This window comes from Poeciliopsis prolifica, unplaced genomic scaffold (assembly GCF_027474105.1).
Source record: "Poeciliopsis prolifica strain line A6 unplaced genomic scaffold, Auburn_PproV2 SCAFFOLD033, whole genome shotgun sequence".
Taxonomy (NCBI): domain Eukaryota; kingdom Metazoa; phylum Chordata; class Actinopteri; order Cyprinodontiformes; family Poeciliidae; genus Poeciliopsis; species Poeciliopsis prolifica.
Window position 1 is genome coordinate 4,004,521 of NW_026562408.1, and position 23,435 is coordinate 4,027,955.

At 36.5% G+C, this 23,435-nt stretch overlaps 1 protein-coding gene across 1 annotated transcript; it reads left to right on the top strand.

The window, feature by feature from the left end:
* The first annotated feature begins 5 nt into the window (after positions 1–5).
* Positions 6–19,525, top strand: LOC129373482 (RING finger protein 145-like). Its single transcript, XM_055051438.1, has 12 exons — positions 6–169; positions 5,758–6,009; positions 7,233–7,341; positions 8,823–8,914; positions 10,346–10,581; positions 10,733–10,908; positions 12,063–12,203; positions 12,305–12,487; positions 12,616–12,763; positions 13,070–13,192; positions 13,498–13,731; positions 14,158–19,525. The coding sequence occupies exons 2-12, from the start codon at positions 5,826–5,828 to the stop codon at positions 14,653–14,655; spliced, it is 2,124 nt and encodes a 707-aa protein (XP_054907413.1). The 5' UTR covers positions 6–169; positions 5,758–5,825; the 3' UTR covers positions 14,656–19,525.
* Positions 19,526–23,435: the final 3,910 nt, after the last annotated feature.

Below are 23,435 nucleotides of genomic sequence, written 5' to 3' on the forward strand. Positions count from 1 at the left end.
GGTTAATGGCTGCCAGGAAAGATGAACGGATGGGCCGCGTCTTCTCGCTGTGAAGCACACCCATCTGGAGGACCGTTATCTCGGGTGGTGCTGAGTTAAAATGGTCGATACACGACTAACCAGCCACCCAGTATCAGTTTTTCATACTTGTGAACATCGACCTTGAAGCGTAAGTTCTATTTTTTACCCCTGTTAAATGTTGGCTTAGCGCTGTAGCTAGGAGTACAGTGTTTCTGTCATTCTGCTGCTCGTTAACTGCGCTTCAGTTGGACTGTCTGACGAGTGCTTCCGCTGTTTACCAAACGCTTCATTGTGTCGGCTTTCACTGGTGTATTTGTGAAAAATAATGGGTTGTGGGTCGTTATTAGCTGCGGCTTTGTGGACGCAGCTAACGGTCTTGTTAGTCTGGCTAGCTGACAGCAACACTAGCTGACTACGTCGGCTTTTATTGTTGGCACTGCGCCGCTTTCTGTTCCGTGCTGCTCATCACCTCCACAACGCACATATACTGTCACTGCTGGTTGTTTTCCAGTTTAAACTGTAAATTTGTGGTTTCTTGGTCTACCAAATAGCTGTTATTTGATTTGTATTTTCCACGTAGCAGTGCCCCGTAAGGACTGATCTAGTTAGCAAAGTGTTGCATTCTTTCTTTTGCAGCTTAAGCTCGAGGGTTTGTTTCGGTCGAGACGGAGGGGTTACTAGAGTTCATGGCACGTACAGCAGTCAATGCAGCACTCAGTCAACCATAAGATTTTAACTTCAGATAGAAAATTACAACTGCACTAGTCAATGTTTTTTTTTTTAATTTAGCATAGCAGAATTGGATGTTGTTGCTTTTTGCATCTTATATTTCCTTATTTTCATAGGCGTTACCAAACATTGTGATTCCTGGATGACAATATGTCAACGTTGTGTCATAAAAAAGAGGAACATTACAGATGGAGATGTGTTTAGATTTCTGGTTTAAAGGGGTTGTTCTTTTTTGTATAAAAACAGTTACTTCCTGTGTAGTAAGCAATAGATAAATTAATTGCATGATTAAAGTAAAATAAGCTCAATAATTTCCATTTTTCATAATTTATTGTTTTTATTTTCTTCCTCTTTTTACCAAAAACTGAATGAAAAAAAAATTCATTCTGGTGCTTTGGTCTCTACTAACCATTTTTTGAAGAACTGTTTTGTTTACAGAGACTTCATAATTCATTGTATTTGTTGTTTTGTTTATTTCTTTTAGAAAAATTTAATTGTCGTCCACTTCCAGTGTTAAGTATTCATTAGAATTTAAACTTTATTGATCTTTGAGAATGTGTTGTAGCATTAATAAGCCATCATTATTATAATACCTGAAAATAGTCTCAAAACAATATTATTGTTTATCCCAGTAACTTCTGCAACAATTTATTGTCCAGCAAAATTTGTCATTGTGACAGGCCTTGACATAACAATTTTTTTTTTCAAAGGTCTTTGGGCAAGTTGTTTAAAAATACTATCTTGCATTCAATGTTCAACTTAAAAGGTATTTATGCATCTATATTATTTATTTTGACAATTTTAAAACAATATGTGAAAAAAAAGTCACTACTTCTTATTGAGAGTCAAAGTAGTTATTCTTTATTTTCTATTCCAAAAATCACAAATGTATTTAATATGCCACGTATACAGGTTTTATCTAAAGGTGTAAAAATGTAATTTATTTAATCAGAAAATAAGAAGCTGGTGTGGACATACATTTCATTGGCATGCATAATCTGAATCCATTTATCAACCATCGATATTGTAATGATTATTGCAGAACAATATATTGTTCAACTCTACTTTTACTATTAAAATAGTTTTGTAATTTTAGTCTGAATAAAAACATACCCAAAATATGTAACATTTAGCTACATTTAATTACACATTTAGTTATTTTAACTTGCAAACAAATAAATTGGGTAATTATGTCTTTAATGTCATTAAAATGTGTAAATAGTTGAAACTGGGTTCAGTGTTTTTCAGGCGTGAATGTATTGGGACAGATAAGTTGTTACAGACATTGTGCTGTTATATAAGAATAGATTCTGAAAAACAGTCTCTGTCTAGTGAATTTAGTTACGTAAGTTCTTAGCATCCTGTCCCAGAGCTGCAGGGTATTAACCAATGGAGACTCTCACAAATGTGAACAACACCAGAAAAGTCTTGCTGTTGCATCAATAATTTAGGTGTCGCATTATGGTTTGCCAAATGCATAAGTCTGATTCCTATGATTTCTACTGAGAATCAATTGAAATAATTGTAGATGTGGAAAATGGCATCTTAAATGAAATGTTTTTACTAGTAGGTTTCAAACAGAATCATATGATGTCGCAGTCAGCAGGTTTGAGGAATTGTCTGTTTGCTTTTAGTGTGGGAACATGTTGCACCTTTACTTTTCTGCTTTGTATAGAAGTACACCAAAAAAGAAAATGTAAACTGTAAACATGCATGAAAAATATTGTGGAAAAAAATTAATATCTTTTGTCAGTCATGTCAAAAAGTTAAACTCTCAATTCATTTTACATAGACATATTTTGAAGATTAAGGTAATAAAAAACCCAAATTCATTGTCCCAGAACATTAAAATATTATGGCATATTTATAGAACGTTAAGTAGAAGAAAAAGTGCAGTATGTAAACTTGCAGCAAGAATAACTGCAGTCTTGCAAAATCTATTAAAGAATTTAAGGGCAATTCAGAAGGAGTGAACTGAGGCTGAGCGCATCAAGGACCACTTCAGACAGACAAATCAACACCACAGGCTACAAACGCTGTATTACTTGTGTCAAGCCATTTCTAAACAAGAGACTACGTCAGAAGCGTTTTACCTGGGCAAAGGAGAAAAAGGTCTGAAGTGTCACTTAGTGGGCCAATTTCCACATTAAGTCTTCAATTTGATTTGGAAGTCGATTTTCCAGAGTGTGGAAGAAGAATGGAGATGCACAAAATCCGTGTCGTTTGAAGTTCAGTTTCTACAGTTAGTGATCATTTTAAATGCTATGTGATCCGTTGATTCTGGTCCACTGAGTTTTCTAGAGTTCAGAGGCAACCAGCCGTCTACCAGGAAATTCTAGAGCACTTCATGGTTCATTCTGCTGATACGCTGTGTGGAGATCCTGATTTCATTTTCCAGCAGGACTTGGCACCTGTCCACACTGCCAAAGGTACCAAAAGCTTGTTTGGTAACTATGGTGCCACTGTTCTTGATGGACCTGCAACTGGGCTTGACCTGAACCCCATAGAAAATCTATGTAGTATTGTCCACAGGATGAGGAGGTACTTCAGAAGGTTGTTCTCCTCAGTACGACACTGCAGTGATATAATAATTCACGCAAAAGGAATTCTAACCATTTATTGAGTTTATATTAATGAACATAATTTTCAGAGGCATAACATTTCTTGTTAAAATTAGTGATGAGTAACTGAGGCCATGAAGCGTTTCAACCCATAGCAAAACTATATTGATACTGTGTCACTGAATACTGACACCTGCTGGACCTTAAAAATCCCTGCAGGCAACATAGTTGACAGACTGATTGGATGACCTAGTCTATACAATAAGATTTAAGTCATTGTATTTTATTGTATATTATATATTGTATTATGTCATATCTTCAGTTAAATTCAAAATATACTTGATATTCTTAGATACAGTAAATAAATAATGTGAACATGTACCATTAACTGAAAATTTAATTGAACGTGTTTGGGATGAGGATGCTTATGGACTGGAATTTTTTTCCACAAATTTTCATTCAAAAAAATAAGTTTTTCCAACATTTTCAAACTTAGTCTGTCATGGTTTTTTGACACAACTTCTGCTGTAGAACAAAATGAAGTAAACAACACATTTACATGAAATGATTTATAAAAAGCAACTGAGTAATTTGTAGAATGGCTGTATACCTGAGTTTGTCGTAGGTGTATCTGGGACTCATTCTGATGCCTGGCCTGATAATGTCTCAGCTTTGAGGAGGTGGATTTATTTAAGTAAGACAGTTATGTCAAACATATGCAACACTTAACCCGCAGAACATAACATGAAAGTAAACTAAGAGCCAATTTCAGCTGAATTTGGATTCAGAGAGATCGAGTAGAAACTGAAAAGAACCGGATAAAACAACAATGAAGTGATAACCAATACCTTATTTTCTGATCAAAATGGTCTACAAAACCTTTTGTTTGTCTTGAGGCTGCTCCATAATTGAAGCTGTACTGTAAAAGATCAAGAATTATTTTGGCAAATGAATTCCCTTGACAGATTTGCTTCTTTAAGAACAATTTGGCGCGCACTGTCATTTCTAAACAGTTCCTGCATCGGTCACTTGACTTTCTGAAAGCAATAAGTGCACCGACACAGGGTTTTGTCTATGGGCTTGACGCATTGACGTTGCCGGACCCACCACTAGTTAAAATATTTTTCGTTTTTTATTTATCTTGACTAGGTTTCTAAAACATAAAAATTTGGGATTTTGTCATCTGTGAGCCATAATATTCAAAAAGCACTACAAAAAAGGCTTGAAATAATTTTGTATAGAATCTTTATCATAACTTTCTGAAATTAGCGGCAAAAAACAGAACTTTGCTGGTTTTATATTTGGAACATGTTTCAAAATAAATCAGACCAACCTCAAAAGATGGAAGACAGAAAATGAAACAATTTTCTCCTAAGGTGTGTCTTCTCCCTGTGTGAACTGCCACGTTTACAGGTAACATGAGTCCAACTTGTTCAGTGAGAGAGCAAATGGCAAACAAAAGGCTAAATGCACAGCAGAAATATTCTTCTATTATTTGCTTTGGAATTTCAATCTTGTTCTAAATGTTCCAGATATGAAAATGTTAGCTTTATTTTGGAAACCTTCCAACCAAGAAATGCTATATATTTACAATCTAAAAACACCAACACTGACTAGCTCTATTTTTTTTAAATCAAAAGACTGACTGAACACAAGTGTTTCATTGTCGTTTCAGTTAATTTTTTTTCCCTGAGTAGTAGTGATGCATAAGAAGAGGCCTCTCATACACCTGAGTATCCTAGAAAATGAGTGAGCAAACTGTTAACACCAAAAGTAGAGACAAAACAAACTTACCTTCAGTTGACATCAACCAGGCATAGAGGAGGAGACGAAAAACAGCCTACAGTAAATTTGAATGATGGAAAGACAGAGTGGTTTATGGAAATTGCAGACCTTTTGCATGCTGTTTACAAACTGTTTTGATGTCTACTCATGCATTGTTTATATCATATTTTTTGTGCTGTATTTTTCATTGCAGTTCTTTCTGAAATTGATTGTTTAGGTCTGCAAAGTCCCACAAGCAAATGCTGCCCTAATTGGACTCTGCTAATATTAATATGTTTTTAAAATAATTAAGTAGTCTTGTAATGAATCCATTTAATTAATGTTGATATTTTTTTAGAAAACAAATGATTACATATTAAAAATATTCCTCTGTAATTCCTCTGTCATTTTGATTGTAGCAGGCATGATTTTCATAAAGCAGGGCTTTTTTCCAGCCTCTGCACCAGAGTTACGTGTCTTTTATTTCTTTCTCCTCATTCATTCTGCACTTCCCCCATGGCTCTCCGGATCCCTGTGACCTTGATTAATCCTGCTCTTTTGTTGCTCCGTGCCTTTCATCTTTTTTTCTTTTCTTTTTTTTGCCATTTCTTCTCCTTATCTTGTCTAACTGCGCCATATTGAATTTCTATTCTCCTCTTGCATTATTTCCCTTTCGTTACAGAGCAACCACTATTAACTTCTCATCTTAGAGGTCAGTTCTGCCTGCCGATCAGCATTTCACCTGAGGCCATGGCAGTGAAGGACCGAGTAGAAGCAGTTCTCAACGTGGGTCTGCGTGTTCCCAGCATCATGCTGCTCGACGTCCTGTATCGCTGGGATGTCAGCTCCTTCTTCCAGAAGATCCAACGGACCAGCCTTTCCAACAACCCTCTGTTTCAGTACAAATATCTGGCTCTCTACCTGCACTATGTAGGTTAGTGTTGGTGCAACACACACACGTCCACATAAAATGTATCAATATACAGATATTTTTTTCACATAATGGCCACAAAAACATAAATTAGTTTATGTGGATTTTTTTGATTGGCAACTTGAAAGTTCTCAGAAAATTTAACTTACTGATGTTCCGGACTGATCTCTGATGTTTCCTAACAAACCTCTGAAGTCTTCAACAAACATCTCTATTTACATTGAGATTAAATTAAGCACAGATGGACTATATTGGTTTGACTAGGTTTTATTTAAGGGTAAAACAATAAAAGGGTGACTCCTATGCATGCATCCCTTTTAAACCTTATTTTTTCTTTTAAACTATTCTTCCTTCTACTTAAAATACCACCAAAATACATTATAGCAATTACTAGAGCTTCATCATTTAGGGCTGGAGAGAGGGGTTTTTAACAGTCAAAACAAGTGTGATTCTCTGGTCTGGCTTCAAACAACTAGTGAATGGAAGGTCTTATTCCCAGTTGGTCTCACTGGTAAAGCCTTTTCTCAGTTCTACTTGTGGTTCCACCTCTGAGTTAGACAAAGGTGCTTGAATCCCAAATTTCTAAATTGCCGGAGTTGCAGTCCTGGTATTGGATCTTTGCTATTTTTCATTTTCATTTTCTTCTGTAAATATTTATAAAGGACAAACAAAATTTCAAACTGCCACTAAAACACTTTAAGCAGTGAAGGGTGGGACAATTTCTCTTCCCTTTTAATGAGATTAAATGTTGCTGAGTAGAATTCAGTTTTAGATTTAAAAGTGAACTCAAAAGAATATTTTGAAGACAAAAAAATTAATCAAGCTTTGTGTTTCAGTAAAGAGCTATTTGCACAGCTGAAAAATAACCAATGGGCCAAGTATAAACTTTTCTTTCCTTGTTTCTTTTCATGGCTGCATTTTTTTCTCGAACTTGGCTGCAGTTTATGGATGAGCCAATAGGCTGGATATGTGCTGATGAGCACTATGGCTGGACCCACAGAATACAGAGGGAGCAAGGCAGTAAAACAAAGGAGCTTCTGGACATGTTTTAGGTTGTAGACTGGAGAATAATAAAGTTGTTTATTACAGAGATGTTCAAAGTTTTCATGCAGTTGCATAAAATCTGACAAATGTAATTTGTTGATTTCTGTGACTCAAAACAGGGCTGTTATTAAGAAATGCTGGAAGGGCTTTAAAATGTGCTTTCTGTGATGTTTTTGTTGCAGGTTACATCCTGAGCCTGGTGCTTCTGACTCTGCCTCGTCAGCACCTGGTTAAGCTCTACTTGTATGTTCTCACAGCCCTGCTGCTTTTTGCTGGTCACCAAGTTTCCAGGTATAAACTCTCACAAACCATTATGTTCTCTCACAAATGATGGGAGTACATCAAATTAGTATTGATGTTTCTCTTTAAGAATGACTTGTATACCCAAGTCAAACATCATTCTTTACAGAAAGAGGTTTAAATCCTAAAATAATAAAAGGAGAACTTTTGTTGTCCTTTGTTAAGCACTCCTGTAATGTGTTAAAAGTCTCGCTTTCTCACTCTATTGTAGCATAAATTAACTTCTAATATGTTTCCAATCAGACACCTAATACAGAAAGTGGAAACTTTGAGTTTTTCTTTTTTTGATCCAGCACCAGTATCAATCTAAGGGGATTCTATGTTTTCTTTGCTGGTTGTCCCAAAAGTTGAGGCCAGGAACCCATTTTAATTTTATACAATCACTAATAAGTTTTGTATACTCAACTTGTAGTTGGGTCCAAAAATGGTTGCAGTGTTAATTTGATCTTGAGATGAAACATGTGGGAAACTTTGATCTGTACAGCGAGGTGCAAAAAGCAAAGCAGACCTGCAAACCTCTCTGCACGTAAGAGCTGCTGCTTCTTCCACAGCAGAGAGTCTATGCTCTGCCTTTTTGTTTTTTGCAGCAGGAAAAAGTGTGTCAAGACGTTTCTTGCTTCTCCTTGCCGTTTTGCAATCTCACTCATGCTTCAGCAAGCAGCTCAATCGCAGACTCGCATTCACTGAGGCACTAGTATGAAATTCAGCGATTTAAGAAAACAAATCATTAACTTGACTGGAACCGATTGATATTTTTGTGATTGACGTAAGACATTTCAAAGAGGTTTTAAATTTTGTAAGAAAATTCTGTTTTTATTGTTGAAGTTTATGACGTCACCTTTATGCTGCCATTGCAGATTTGATCAACGCAGTTTATTCTGGGTGTGTCGCTTCTGGGTCAAGTGCAACAAGTTTATGTTGCATTTGTTGAAATAAAAACATAAAAAAACTTCACTTCGAGTTAAGATTTCAGTCCAGTCTTAACTTGGACTGAAGCTACTGCTGTTGCCCGTGCTCATCCGTTTAATATAAAGAGAAAAATTGATCTCTGGTACAAAGACATTTACAGCTGAAAAAAAAAACGTATTTCAACAGAAAAACTGCGGCTCAGGTTCTGATTCCTGTAGATTACATTCGTTCAGGCGCTGATTTATAATCAGACATCCAGGACTAATTATACATAAACACAATTGGCTTCAGTTGTTTCACTTACAGAAAAACAAAACGCCAGATTTCTGTTTCATTTTCCGGGATACACGGAGCACAAAGATACTTACCAAATTACAGTATCTACCTTATATATGTTAAATACATGCACTTGACATAAAGTCCATCTCGGTCAATCTCAAAAAATATCATTGACAGTGTTGGTTTCCTGTACTTGTTTGTGTAAAGATTATTTGAGGTGGTGCCACACTGTAAATTGGTGTTATATAACGGTTCTGTGCTCTTCTTCTACCCTCTTTTGTCAGGGATTATGTTCGCAGTGAACTGGATTCAGGCTATGAAGGACCCGTCTACCTGGAACCGCTTTCCATGAACAGATTTACTACGGCACTTATAGGTATAATATAACACACGCAGTGTATGTCAAGTGTCCACACCTCTCTGCAAATACCAGTTTGTTGGTTTGTGTGTCAGAATTAAGACTGAATAATAATTTAAAACTCTTTTTTTTACATCTCTTGATATTTTCCTGTGAAAACCACATTGTCCATAAGATACAATGTCTACTCTAAAATGTCATTATTGTTTTTAACTTGTTTTTGTCATGTAAATAAAATAAAATACCAGTTCAATTTGACAAAAAGCCTCCAGGTTTCTGCTGAAAGCAGAAGAGAAAAAGGGATTAAATTCTTCCACATCACATTGGGTTAACAAAAAAATTATTTTATCAGCAGACATTTGAGGATTTTGAACTACTTTGTCACAGTCCTGCATTAAATCAGACAGAAAACAGGTGACCGGATGATGATGGTGGAAAACAGATGTACTCAAATAGCAAAGGTTTATGTGGAAAATCTTTGGCAAGCAGAGTGGGAAAACATTTCTGTTTCAAAATGTCGGATGCTCCTTGTCTGTTTCCACAGAAGACTAAATGCTAAAATTCAGCAAAAAGCTGCTTCGGCATATTCATTTAGGGTTGTGTACTCTTTATGCAACCACAGTGTTGCAGTTTTATAATATTGTTTACATTTTTAAACTTAACCAATTTGTTGTTTTTGATTGGAATTTGCAGGATATATGTCACAATAAAGAGAACAGTTTTCAAATAATCTATTGTGATTTTTTTTCTTTCTTTTTAATTTTGCATAACAAAAATCTGGCATTTTTACAAGGGTGTGTATTTTTGTTTTAGATCCATTGTAAGCAGAAAAGCTGTACTAAGAGTAGTTATACTGTTTATTTAATTTAATCTCTGAATTAATTATTTACTCCTGCCTGATATATAGCAAACTATACATATCAATATGAAGTTATTGATTTGGTGTTTAATTTGCTAGTTTATAACTCTTCTTTTGAAATGTAATGCTGTCTTAAAAACATCTATCTTTACTGAGTTCTATGTACTGTAAACTATACTTTTAAGCTGGTCACTGGTAATATTATGCTAGCTACCACATCTAACATGTTTTGTGTAAATTTGTTAAAGTGCAAAATGTTGCAGTATTTCTGCCTTGTAATTCCTTGGTTCATCTTGCAAGTAGAAAGAAATGGGGTCTTCTTGGTTATAAATACACCTTATGAAGTGCTGTTCTCACAGAAAATGCCTGAGAAGGCAAAAATAACTGCTATAAAATACAAAATGTCCAAGACAACTTTTGTTTTAAGGACTTATTCTTACTGATCTGGGACTTATAAATGTTCTAAAGAATGACTGATTAATTCTAAAACCAGAAAGTTTTGTGTTTTAACTATACAAAAAACACAAAAAGTTTTGTGTTTTTTGTATAGTTATGTCCATGTTTTACATCTCAGTCCATTTGTCTTTCAGGTCAGCTTGTGGTGTGCACTCTGTGTTCCTGTGTGATGCAGACCAAGAGGATCTGGCTTTTCTCTGCGCACCTCCTCCCACTGGTGGCAAGGCTGTGTCTGGTTCCTCTGGAGACCATTGTCTTCATCAATAGATTTTCAATGATCTTCACAGGCCTGGAGGTCATTTACTTCCTAGCTTCTAATTTACTGGTCCCATATAACCTGGCCAAGACTGCCTACAGGGAGCTCGCTCAGGTAATAAATTACTAATGTGGCCTCATGTTGGAAGATTCCCATGTTTTCCCCATGAAACTTTAGTTCTGGATTGTGTCTTCTTTCCCAAGATGAATAATACTCCTAATTACTTTCTTCTCTCCTCCTGGTTTTCTGTTCTTCTGTGTCCCAGGTGGTAGAGGTGTACGGGTTGCTAGCTTTAGGAATGTCCCTGTGGAACCAGCTGGTTCTTCCAGTTCTTTTTATGTGTTTCTGGCTCGTGCTGTTCGCTCTTCAGATCTACACCTACTTCAGCACCAGAGACCAGCCTACCTCGAGGGAGAGGCTTCTCTTTCTTTTTCTTACAAGGTAAGAACACAGCACCTGTGAAGGCCTGTGTGTAACTCATCATTTAAACTCTGTTTGCTCCTTTGTATAAGGAATGAGTGTTGGATCAGTAATATTCTTGTGGGTTCGTCCGAAGCTTGTTGGTCATAGAAGTGAGCAATATGTACTTAAAGTTTTATCATGATATTTTGTGGTCAATCAATCAAGTTTTTTTGTGCAGCACATTTCAGCAGCAAGTCAGTTCAAAGTGCTTTACGTCATAAAAACACAAAAATGCTACTATTGTGATAAGTATTAGGAACAATAAGAACTATTTATTTGTTGTTTTTTTAGGAATGGAAATTATATGGCTGTGACTGCATAGCACAGCAATTACAAACCCAACAAGCACAAATGCTGCTCTTGAAATAAATACCTATTTGTGATGGATTTATATGATTAAAGTGCATATAGTTACTGCATTTAATCATATTTCAAATTTATTGATATTCATTGTTGCTCTCATGGAGCAAACAGTGGAGAAAATAGTACAAATACAAATTCCAACATTATGGACAATAATGTCAATAATGTTTTATCAGCATTTTAACACATTAAAACATTATGTTTATGTTTTATAAACATTATTAATTGGGATTTATTGTGAAAAGAATAAATCAAAATTCTTAAGAAATTTATCATGATATGATAAAAATTGGGTAAATGCCTACTCTTAGTGGATCATACTTCTTTTATATGGCTGTATATCTTTGCCTCATCTAGTTTTATTTTAAACAGATCACTTGTACTGAAAATGGCTAACTGAGCCTTCAGTCAGTTACTATTTCCACACTAAAAAGTGTTGTTAGAGTGACCTGGCTGTGCCCACTATGGTACATTTACTGCTTGGAAACAATATATAATTTTTTTTAAATTAAAATTTACTGTCTTTATACCAAAACAACTGTTCTAGGTCAGGAAAATTATAGAAAAAAATATTTGACACAAACATTAATGCTCAAGCTGAAAATGATCCAAATCCAGTTATCAGCCATTTTCCTGTTGCATCTCTATTTCCTAAACATTATGTAACATGAATATAGTTTATAGACACCATGTGATTTACTGCTACATCATTTACAGTTTCTCTAAACTCTCCCCTTTTATCCTTTCTTCTTCTCCATCCACATGTTTAGTATTGCAGAATGTTGTAGTACGCCGTACTCTCTGCTGGGTCTGGTTTTCACCGTCTCATTCATCGCGCTGGGAGTTCTCACGCTCTGCAAGTTCTACTTACAGGGCTACAGAGCCTTCGTCAATGACAACGCCATGCACAGGTGAGTGTGTTTGCTTGTTTATTTGAGGCTGTATATTTATTCAAACTATTTACTTGAAATAGTTCTCAAATTTCAATTTTATTTGTCTCTCACATGTGCAGAGGAATGACTGAAGGCATAACGCTGCTTATCCTGGCTGTGCAAACCGGCTTGATAGAGCTGCAGGTCATCCACCGAGCCTTCCTCCTCTCCATCATCCTCTTCATTGTTGTTGCTTCCATTCTGCAGTCCATGCTGGAGATCGCTGACCCCATCGTTTTGGCTCTGGGAGCCTCCAGAGACAAGTTAGTCAAACTCCTAATGCACTTTTTTTTTTTTTTTTTTTTTTTTTTTTTTTTTTTTTTTTAGAAATTTAGGAGCCATTTAGTTGTATTGCATATCTGAGTTCTAATTGTGCCTTTTCTGTTTGTAGGAGTTTGTGGAAACACTTCCGCGCAGTATCTCTTTGCCTCTTCCTGCTCATCTTTCCAGCTTACATGTCATATATGATCTGTCAGTTCTTCCACATGGACTTCTGGCTCCTCATCATCATCTCCTCGTCAATTCTTACCTCACTTCAGGTACATCATAAGCACACTGATATTAAAAAAGCCTTCTTTTATGAAACCAATAAATTCTCATAGCTTCATTTAGAAAATCATATTCTAATATTACCCTATGTCCAAACATGGAGGGTCAAAAACTACATTTTCAATCGTTTGTCGTTGTTTACATGTCTTTGTAATGAAGTTTTTATTTTATTTTTTGTAGTTCTTAAATATAAGTAAATGGAAATGTTTAAAAAGTCCTACATTTACCTCGGGAAACTTTAAAAACCTTGTTCTGATCCTTCGTTTACTCTAAAACAGTTCTTCTTTCGCCGTCAGGTTCTCGGTACGCTGCTGATCTACGTTCTCTTCATGGTGGAGGAGTTTCGTAAAGCTCCAGTGGAAAACATGGATGAGGTCATTTACTGTGTCAATGGGACCTATAGATTGCTGGAGTTTCTGGTAAATGTTTCTTCAAAACTAATCAATTACGACATTTTTTACTAAGCAAACATCACACAATGTCAGAGAAATAATTTCAGATCAGACAATTTTCTCTTGATTGGCTCTGATCAGTTCTGAGATGTATTTTGGTGCATAATTGTGAATAATCTTATTTCTTAATTTTCTATTTGATTAATAATTAATGTAATGTAATTCAGTAAACATGAATTACATTTTTCAATTTTAATCCTTAGTAGAAAAAGATAAACACTCAAAATCAATGGAGTTTTCTTTGTTACTCTCATTAACTTCTGTGTCGCCAGGTCGCAGTGTGTGTGGTGTGCTATGGCATATCAGAGACTGTATTTGGCGAGTGGAGCGTGATGGGCAGCACCATTATTCTGGTCCACTCCTACTATAATGTTTGGCTTCGAGCCCAGCTGGGCTGGCAGAGCTTCCTGCTCAGGAGAGATGCTGTAAACAAGATCAAAAGTCTCCCAACTGCAACCGATGTGCAGCTGGAGCAGTACAACGACATCTGTGCTATCTGCTTCCAGGTACGCAGAGGCTTCAGTGTGTATAAAGAGACTGTTTTTTTGTTTTTTTTTTTGATTTTTATCACTTTTTTGATTTTTTAGTATTTAGTAGTGTTTTTGCTTTTAACTGAGTTTTTTTCAACTGCAGTTTTTTTTGTTTGTTTGTTTTTTTTTATCATAGTTCATGCTTTTAAAAAATCTTAACATGTTTTTTCTAATATTACATTAAGCTGATTGACAGCAAGTTACTTTTGTTGGGTCTATATTTGCTACCACACTTAAATCCTTTTTCTTATTTCATCATTTTTCTTCCAAGATATTTTTTACTTTTAGTAAAGATCTTTAGGTTTTTGCTTGATATTGAGTTGTCTTTATGTCTTATTCTCATCCAATAAAAGCCTACTTGAGCAAGAGCAAATGTAAATCTTAATTCTTTTCTCCTTCCAGGACATGAGCAGTGCTGTGATCACTCCGTGCAGCCATTTCTTCCACGCTGGCTGTCTGAAGAAGTGGCTGTATGTCCAAGAAACTTGTCCTCTTTGTCACTCGCAGCTTAAGAGCCAATCAGCTGCCAGCGGAGTTCCCAACCAAGATGCAGCCGATCCGATCCCTGCTGGACAGGACGGAGTCGATGCTGGAAATGAGGAGAAGGAGGATTCTCCTTCTGATGATGTGAAAGATGAGAGAGGTGATGGGACCTCCTCTCCCTCCTGCATGCACTCTGCTCCTCTGCACCAAGACAGGCCATCCTCTTCCTCACCTGTGACTGATTCCATGGAGAACCAGTTGCAAACAGATCATCCATCAACATCCTCCTGCTCTTCCTCTGACACGCCCGACAGACCCGCAAATCTTCGATTTCGCTACCACGCGGTTTCCCCCTCCACCCGACACTCCTCCTCCTCACAGATACTGACCCCTGTTGACCTCCAGGAGATCCACTGATTCAACATGGCCGCCCCCTCACAGCCCAGGTGCCATTCTGAGGAAGTTCCTCCTCCTTCATGCTCATCCACAACTCCATCGCCACACACATGCAACATACACGCATGCACTTAGCAACAGCGTCCCCACACTCCCCTTCCTTTATTGTTCCCTGAAATCCAACTTCCTCATATCCAGGGTTCTTACAGTTTGAATCAATAAAATTTAAGTTTACAATTTTTCACTTTACAGTAATATCGATCTAAAAATTACAAAAACGGTTTTTCAAAATGTTATTTCCAGGCATTAATCCTAACTAAAAAAGCTGGCCCAAACAGATTCTTAGTTAACTTCCCCTTTGACAATATTTTACACAACATCAGCTACTTTTTTAATCTACCACAAGTTGAAAATGTAAATATCTTGGAAATATGGCCTTGTATGCAAATATAATCTATACGTTATGGAGATAATAGGGCAGATACAGGAAGTTTATGGACTATAAGTTGAATAAGAAAACACCAGAGAAAATTTAGCTTCTAACTTCCATTATTTGGGTTGCAGTTATTTGAAGCCTTTCCACTGTAGAAACTTTTGATGTAACCTTAGATTGAAGTATTTTACTAGTATCATGAATGGGTGACACTGACTTAAATGAAAATGTTACTTTGATATTTAGGGGTGTTTTTCTCACAGCACTCTTAAAACTGAAGAATATTTAAAGTTGTTTTGGCAAAAATGTTGTGAATGCAAACAGCCAGGAACCCAAAAACAAAAACGATACTGTAGACTTGCCTATAATCAAATGCATTAATATAGAATAATACTTCGTTTAACTTGTGCTTTTGTACTGCTACACACCGCACAATATTTTCATTCAAACATATTTTTAAATATGTGGATACATGTTGATGTTCCTCACTAATTTATACATTAAAAATAGGATAAACATCAAATTTTCAAAGGAATGAACTTGTGAACTAAAAACTGCCTAGGAACCCTGCATATCTGATTCTGAGAGGAAGATGAAATCAGTTTGTAAGCCTGAATTGATTATTCAGATCTTAAATATAAATGACTGGTTAGATATATTTTAACAAAACTTTTATACTTTATCTTGAAACTGTTACCTTAACCTCTCCCCTTTAACTCGTGCTGGGAGTATTTTATTTTATTTTTTACTTCATTTTTTTCAAGAGTGTTGCAGTGATCTATCTCAGAAATAGTTTCAGCTTCTACATCCTGTTTACAAAATGTGAAATCCATTAGTATAATAAGTTTTCTTTAATTTCTTCATCAGCAAAATCATACTGTTGGACTTTCTCACAGTCGTCATATTTATTGGTTTCGTCCTCCCTGCCTTCCTGGGTGCAGCCTTCCTCTCATCGCTGTACATGTTAGGTTTATCTAATGTCCTTTACGTGCCATGACATGTGTTTAAAGATCAGAGGCCGAGACAGCTACGAATGACAATGGATAACTTAAGGTTACATTTAAACTGTGACAGTCTTAACATTTCATAAACAAGTTTGTTTTTTTTTTTTTTTCTGGGACATTTTTTTAACGTCTGGGAGACAATGGTCGAGTATTGGTATAAACAAAGAATTAACAGATACTGAATGTCGTTTCTTGTGGCCGTCACATGACCTGAAGCCTGGTGCTAAGCAGAGGACTTGTGATGTGGTCTTGCCGTTTGTTTCCATGTGAACTAATCAGTGGTTTCACATGGGATGTCGAATTAATTTTGTATTGTCAAAGCTTTTGCTATAACATCTCTTCAATATTTGAATCAAATTTGCATGGCTGGTCCCAGCAAAAAGCATCTCTGTTCCTCTTCGCCAAAGTTTTGCATTGCTGATAGTATAATTATTATTATTAACATAAATTTTACATCATATTGTTGGACAGTGCAATGCACCGTGGAGATAGAAAAAGTAGGAAGTTAATATTTTCGACATTTCTGGGTAATTACAGTGCCTTGCAAAAGTGTTCATACTTTGATATTTTTTTTTCCCCACATTTTGTCATCTTCCAACCACCAATGTATTTCATTGGGATTTTATGCAACAGATCAATACCAACTAGTACACTTCAGAAGTATATCTAAATCTTGCATCTATTCAGCGCCATCTGAGTTGGCATTACGTGGCTCCACCTTCAGCTGCAGTTACAGTTGCAGGTCTTTCTGGGTAATGTCTCCAGCAGCTCTGCTCATCTACAGACTGACATTTCTGCCCCACTCTTGTTTGCAGCAGCGATTTTTCAGCTCTTTCCATAGAATACCAATTGGATTTAGCTCTGACTGAATGTTTAGGATCATTGTTATGCTGGAAGCTGAACGTTTTGCTCCAGACTTGTGCAGCAGTAACCAGGCTTTACTTCTGTGTTATATTGTATTTGCCTCCATCCATCATCTATTCATGGTAATTCTTACCATCTTTCTTACCATCTGTATCCGTACAGCTGCTAACACAGTGTGTTGCCATGGGGATGATTTGCTTTGGGTCATATGTAGTTTCCACTTTATGTTGCACTTTGCATCTAGGCCAAAAAATGTAATTTTGTTCTCACCTGACTGGAGCTCCTCTTTCTTTTACCCTCATATGTATAAGGAACAGTTTGGGGCAACAGACTCGCATTCAACTGCACACTTTTTCATTTGTGAAACATGGAACAAATTAATTTAGGATTTTTCTCCCACTTCACAACTTTCTGTTGGTTTGTTGCGCAAAATCCCAATAAAATCTCTTGACGTTTCTGGTTGCAATGTGAACGGGAAAAATTAGCAAATGTTTTTGGGGTGTGAATACTTAAACTGCAAGGCAGTGGGTCCACGTAGCTGACATGGGGCCTCCTGCTTTTATTCACTTTAAAGCTCAGCTAATAAAGCATGCTTTACCTGACGTGCTGATGAGAGCTGAAACCTGTTCATAGCAGGAACCAATCACTTCGCTCCATCAGGGCGATCAGTATTCCTGCAGCTCAGTCACTCCAGGAGAGGTTACTACCAGCAAACTAAGCCATTTCAGTTCTTTATTTTGTCCACCAGCCCTTATTTGTGCTCAAACAAACACTCTAGTTGGCTCTGGGGTTTAGTGTAACGAAGGGTGTTTGTCTAAAATAATAAAAGTTTAGGGATTCCGATGCACGCTTATATGTAGAGCTTGCACGCTGCCACTGAACTTCTTTTTGTCTTCAGTGTTTCTAACCTTATTACTGACGTTTTTCAATCTTTTTTTTTTTCTTCTCTCTTTTATGTTTTTGGTTGTATTTGCACTAATCTCATTTATACTAGCAATGCTCTAAAGCTGTCCTGTTGCTGTCAGCTACCAAAAGCCCTCTTGTTTGTGTACGAGAAAACAGTCCAATCTATGTGTGTAATGTATAGAAATGTTGTTCTGTTTGACGGTATCTGTATTGTTTATATGACCAGTCCTCGGTTTCCTCCTGGCTTCCTTGTTGCTTTGCCCGAAGCTGTGAGGAAGGCAAACATTTCTGATGTGAGAAACCAGTAAGTGTTGCTGCATCACCTGTGTGCATGACGCATCCTCAGGCTGAAGTGATCGCTCCAGTGTCCTCTATTGGTAAGGAGTGGGATCAGCATGATGCTGACAAACAGGAGATCTGGTACTTAACCTTTGACAGTATTGCTTATTACCACAATTTCTTAAGGTCTTGTTACTCTGACTTTATTTTTTGACTGATCGAAGCATTGCTTACATGGCTGAAAATGAATACATAATAATTGTAGGATCAGACCTTTGCAATGCTGCATCTTTGTTTTTTAAGGAATAAGATATTGACTGATGTATCGTGTGCATCTTTCTCTGAAAGGTGAACTTATGGACTGTCTTTGTTTCTTTACTCTTGATTTATAAATGAAGCCCCTTCAATGGCTACACATATTTGTTATGCATTACAAGGTTTTGGAGACTGTATCATGCAGAAGAATCACCTGCATGATGCAATGTTTGAAAATTGTCATTGGCAGCTGTATTTGAATCTGCATTGCAGTATTAAATGCTAACTAACACAAACGTTTGTCAGCTTTTGGTTCAGTGTATATATGCACAATTGTTCCCTGTCCACCAAACAGTGCTAAGTAGCAGTTTGTTAGGTGAAAATCAAATGAAAAATATTCTAAAATGAATCTCCAACTCCAGTTTTTGTCTAAATTGTTCCTTCAGTGACTTAACGGTGTGGTCATTAAAATTCATATTCTCTTAAAGGCCGGTATTACAGTGCATTATTTCCAGCTCTGTTTCAGCTGCAGGATTAACTTAAGATTAAATGTGCCAACATTTCAACTTCAGCAGATTTAATGTGTTGGTGTAAAAAGAAAAAAACTGTAAAAGTGGAGCTTTCTGGCATTTTTGATTGCTTTTACACTATTTTAAGAGCATGTACCTGAAACACGATTCAAAGATGTTCTATCATGTTGTGCCTGAATATCTTTAACATTTTCAGAGCATCATAAATCAGAGAAACAATAGTGTTGCCTTCTAAAAGCCAAGTTTCTCAAAGCCGAGATTGTGTCTGAAATGGAAATAAAAGAAGCATATGCAAATATGGAAATTGGATCTATAACTGAAACAAGCATACTGTTAAACTTAGTGAATGCATTTTTAACACAGCTGCTCAATGCTAATACCTCAAAGTGAAGAATGGTGTTTTCTTGCTCTACCTGAGCCTTCCTTTATATTTTTTATTTTATTTTATTTTGTCTGGTTAGTTTCAAAACCTACAGATATCGGGCCTGCTCTGTAAAACTTGGCTCTTGTGTTGAATTAAAAATGTCCCACAGCTGGTTTTCAGACTGGATGCCTGGTGTTGCCTTGGTTATTTTACAGAAACTGAATGTCAAATAAAATAAACGATTCTCTGCAAAACATTCTGCTCTTTACTGCTTTGATTTACTGTATGAAGTAGTTTAGTTTGCTTGAATTTGAGTATGTCTTTACTTTGACAGTACTAAATCAAATACATAGGTAATTCTGGGGAATCACCTATGTATTTGATTCAGGTGTGCTCAAGGAGACACTGGAATGTGCCTTAAATTGTCGCCCCAAGAAAAAAAGAAGAGCAATACTCAGAAGCAGTTGAGGTGTAACTTTGAGGCAGCTGGAGAGATCTACAGCTCAGGTGGGAAAACTTGTCGACAGAAACTTTGCAACTTCCTAAGCAAGTAGCCAGAACAATGTGGTTTTGATTAAGGTATATTATGTTGGCTACGTCTTAAATCCACTTGAGGAGAGAACATTTTAAACATCCTCAGATGCTCTCAATTCAGGCTGACTGAACTTGTTCTGTTTTGTGCATGAAAATGCCTGTATTTTTCACCCATCCATTCTCAATGCATCTGAATACATTGCAAACTTCTGATTAATATTAGTAAAAGAAAAGTCTAGCTACTGGTCCATCCACTACACAATTATGCACTTGTTTATCTTGGGCTATCAAGCAAAATGACTAAATACAAAAATTCCGAACTGGACCTGCTATTGCACTAACCAGGCACACGGTGGCGCTGTTGCGCCACATTTATGCTGACAGAACACAAACTCATGGGACAAACTGCTGAAGCGACTTAACCACATGCAGAGGACCAAATAAGTGATTTCTCATGTTCATGTGCATATTTCGGCAGCATTTCTTTATATTTAGAGATGTGAAAAAATAGAGATGTATACTTGTGGTTATGATTAATAATCATTGAATGACCATGTTTTGATTTTTAATTTTAAGATTTCTCTCACAATACCTTGGAAGGTCTTCAAACACATTTTGTAGACATATCATTACAAATCGCTTAATAATATAAAATATTAAATATATTTTAAGTGCACGTTTTCAAGTTTGGGTAAGGGATGTGTTATTTATGTGCAAAGTTTACAGAGTAATTCATGCTGTTTATTTAAGATCAAATTTATCTGCAGTTGAAAAAAATATTTTTCTCTTTTAGTAATTTATGTCAAAGCCATAATTATGCACCACATACTTTATCTCCCTCCAATTGTTTGACTATGGATTTCTGTGTGCCTCTAGCCTCTGTGTGTCACTTCATAAGCAGAACCAGAGCATGAAAGACTTCTTCTCCTCCTTAATCAAGGTCAAGAGCATTTTCTAGCAGCCTTTTGAGAATAAGAGCTGGAAGAGTGCCAGTTCTCTCTCTGCCAATCATTCTCACACATAGATAAATAGCAGGATTTTTTGGACCTCCTAACCTTTAGCAGATCAATAGAATATTGGTTTTAACACTTCACTGCATTATCTATTAATATTTGTATTTTGTTTTGACCCCCCACCCCTCCACCTCCTCCTAGCAGGGTGATAAATAGTTTCAAATAACAGATGGTGCCGGAGGGAGAGACAAAGCGGGGAAATCTGGTTGCAATTATCCTCAATTACGCTTATTGTTATTTTGAGCTAATTATTGTTATTGTCACTTTTGTTTGTGTGTCTTGTGGCGCTGGGCTGCAAAAAGCAAGGCCTAAGACAATAGGGAGCAGGAATATGATGCTATGACAAAAAATGCCTTTTTATAATGGAGTCTGTAACCGACCGATGTAAATAAAAATTACATCCAATTTAACAAACGTCTGCACACACTGATGTTCTAATAAAAGCAATTTAGATTGAAATTAGTCATTTTTAAAGTTTTATTTTGGAATATGTAAGATAATTTTGAATTTCTTATGCCAATGCTGTGCGAAAGTTTTGAGTCGTCCTTCTTTTTTATTTGAAAGAAGGCAGATTTCTCTCCCACACCTACTGAAGCTCTTCTCAGAAGAGATACTAATAAAAGTAAGTTTATGATCAAATAAGTAAACAGTGAAAATCTTGATCAAATTATGAGATTTTTCAGGGATTTATTGATCTTTCAGAAGTCTAATAAAACCGACTTTGCAGATTCAATTTGAGCTATGCTAAACTAATGTTAGTCTGAGAGGGAATGGAAAAAGAAAGGGATGAATTCAAAGTCGAACCAACTATTGCTCCATTACCGTTTACCACCAGAAGCTTTAAGGACTTAACTGGAAGGAGTAAAGTATTTCACATGGTTCAGGCTGTTTGTTCTCAAGAACCAACTTGTGGTTTTCAACAAATATTTCCACCAAATAAAGGGATAGTCGATGGAGATTTCAGTTGTTCTTCACTTTTGACTTGGAACCATGTGACACGCTAAAAGACAGTTGTTAAATGACTCACAGCACTAGTTTAATGTGCAGAACAAAACAAAGCCAAACTCTTAAGTTTATATAAATTTAAACAAATATGATGTAACAAAAGGTGCTAGTTGAAAGACTATTGCCTCCAGACACAGGAGACATCAAGAGACCTGATGAACCAATCAGAGGCAGACTTGGTGTAATGTGAGTGACATAAATATAGTCACATAAATATAGGCAGAAAATATGGGCTTTTTAGTTATTATTTCAGAAAGTCAGCTGTATAGACAAAGAGGTTATTTTGGTCAGATCTAAATGTCTAAGTGACTTGGAGAAAAAAAAAACGTACTCGGTAAAATCTGATGGATTCCAAGTTCCACCTCAGAGCAAAGTCTTACTGCACCTTGACTTTTTCATTTATTTTTTAAGGACTTTTGTTATAAAAAGTAAGAAAGGACAAATAAAAATGTCCCTTTTTCTTGGTACTTATGTTTAGACATCAATTTAACTGTGAAATTCAGATGTTCTTAAAACTTGCAACGTTCAAAGTTCAGAGCTGCAAACATGACCAAGAAAGACCCTCAAAGTTAGACGTTTATCATCAATAAGAACATAGCTACCATGTGACCAATTATTTACTTACAATTTATTAAAGTTTTGGCTTGTATTTGATCAGGTCTGACAACACACTGCAGTGTTTCAGTGCATAAAACATTGTTTATCGCTCGTTATCCTGCTAAGTAACCATAACAACTGCCAATTCCCATGAGTTTTCAACTTGCAGCTGGAATATTGTTAAATTGGGTGTGATGTCATTTCCAGATCCAAGTTTCAACCTTAGAGGTTGACACATGTGAGTAGTCAGTAAGGATCCTCTTTGTGGCTGTGAGTGCTTAAGAGCTCAGATATATCTGTTAACTTGCTTCATATTTACATCGCAAATGATCAATGCTAAAAAAAGTTATTCAGAGTACCAATAAAGACATGAGAGCATAAAGGATAATGCATCTCTCATGTCCTGTGTTAGGTTTTTGATAGATTTTCTTTCTTAATTAAATACTTTCAGATATTGTCAAGTTGTAATAACAACTGAGAAGAGTTTGAACTTCTCATTTTGTTAAGGTCGTTGCTTGCGTTCGGTTGCTTATATTTTATTGTAAGATTCAGTATTTATTAATGCAAAGATTCCTGGGGAATTGATATTTAATATCTGAATGGGAGATGCTCCCTCCTGAAGAGCTGCTGAGGTCTTTGCTTTGCTCCAGCAGACACAGCTCCCTTATGATGAAAAAATATTCTTGTGTGGGCAATTTTGGAGATTGTGGTGCAGGCGTGGGTTTCACTTCATAATCACTTATTTTTTTTCTTTATCAGATTAAAGACAGAGTTTCTGGCCATTAGAGGAAGACAGGGGAGCTCCGTGTGGCTGCATGATGCAGACTTGACTCTTTGCTTGGGGGCGTCTCCTGTCCTCCTGTTCCCCTCCTCTGGTATTCCCTTCCCTTCCTATTCCACTCCCACCACCTCTCTCTCTCTCTCTCTCTTCTGGGGCGGTAGAAGCGCCCCCCCTGTTTGGTTCTCAGAGAGAGGGGTCCTTTGGGAAGAGTCAGAGCGATTTCCTCAGAGCGAGTG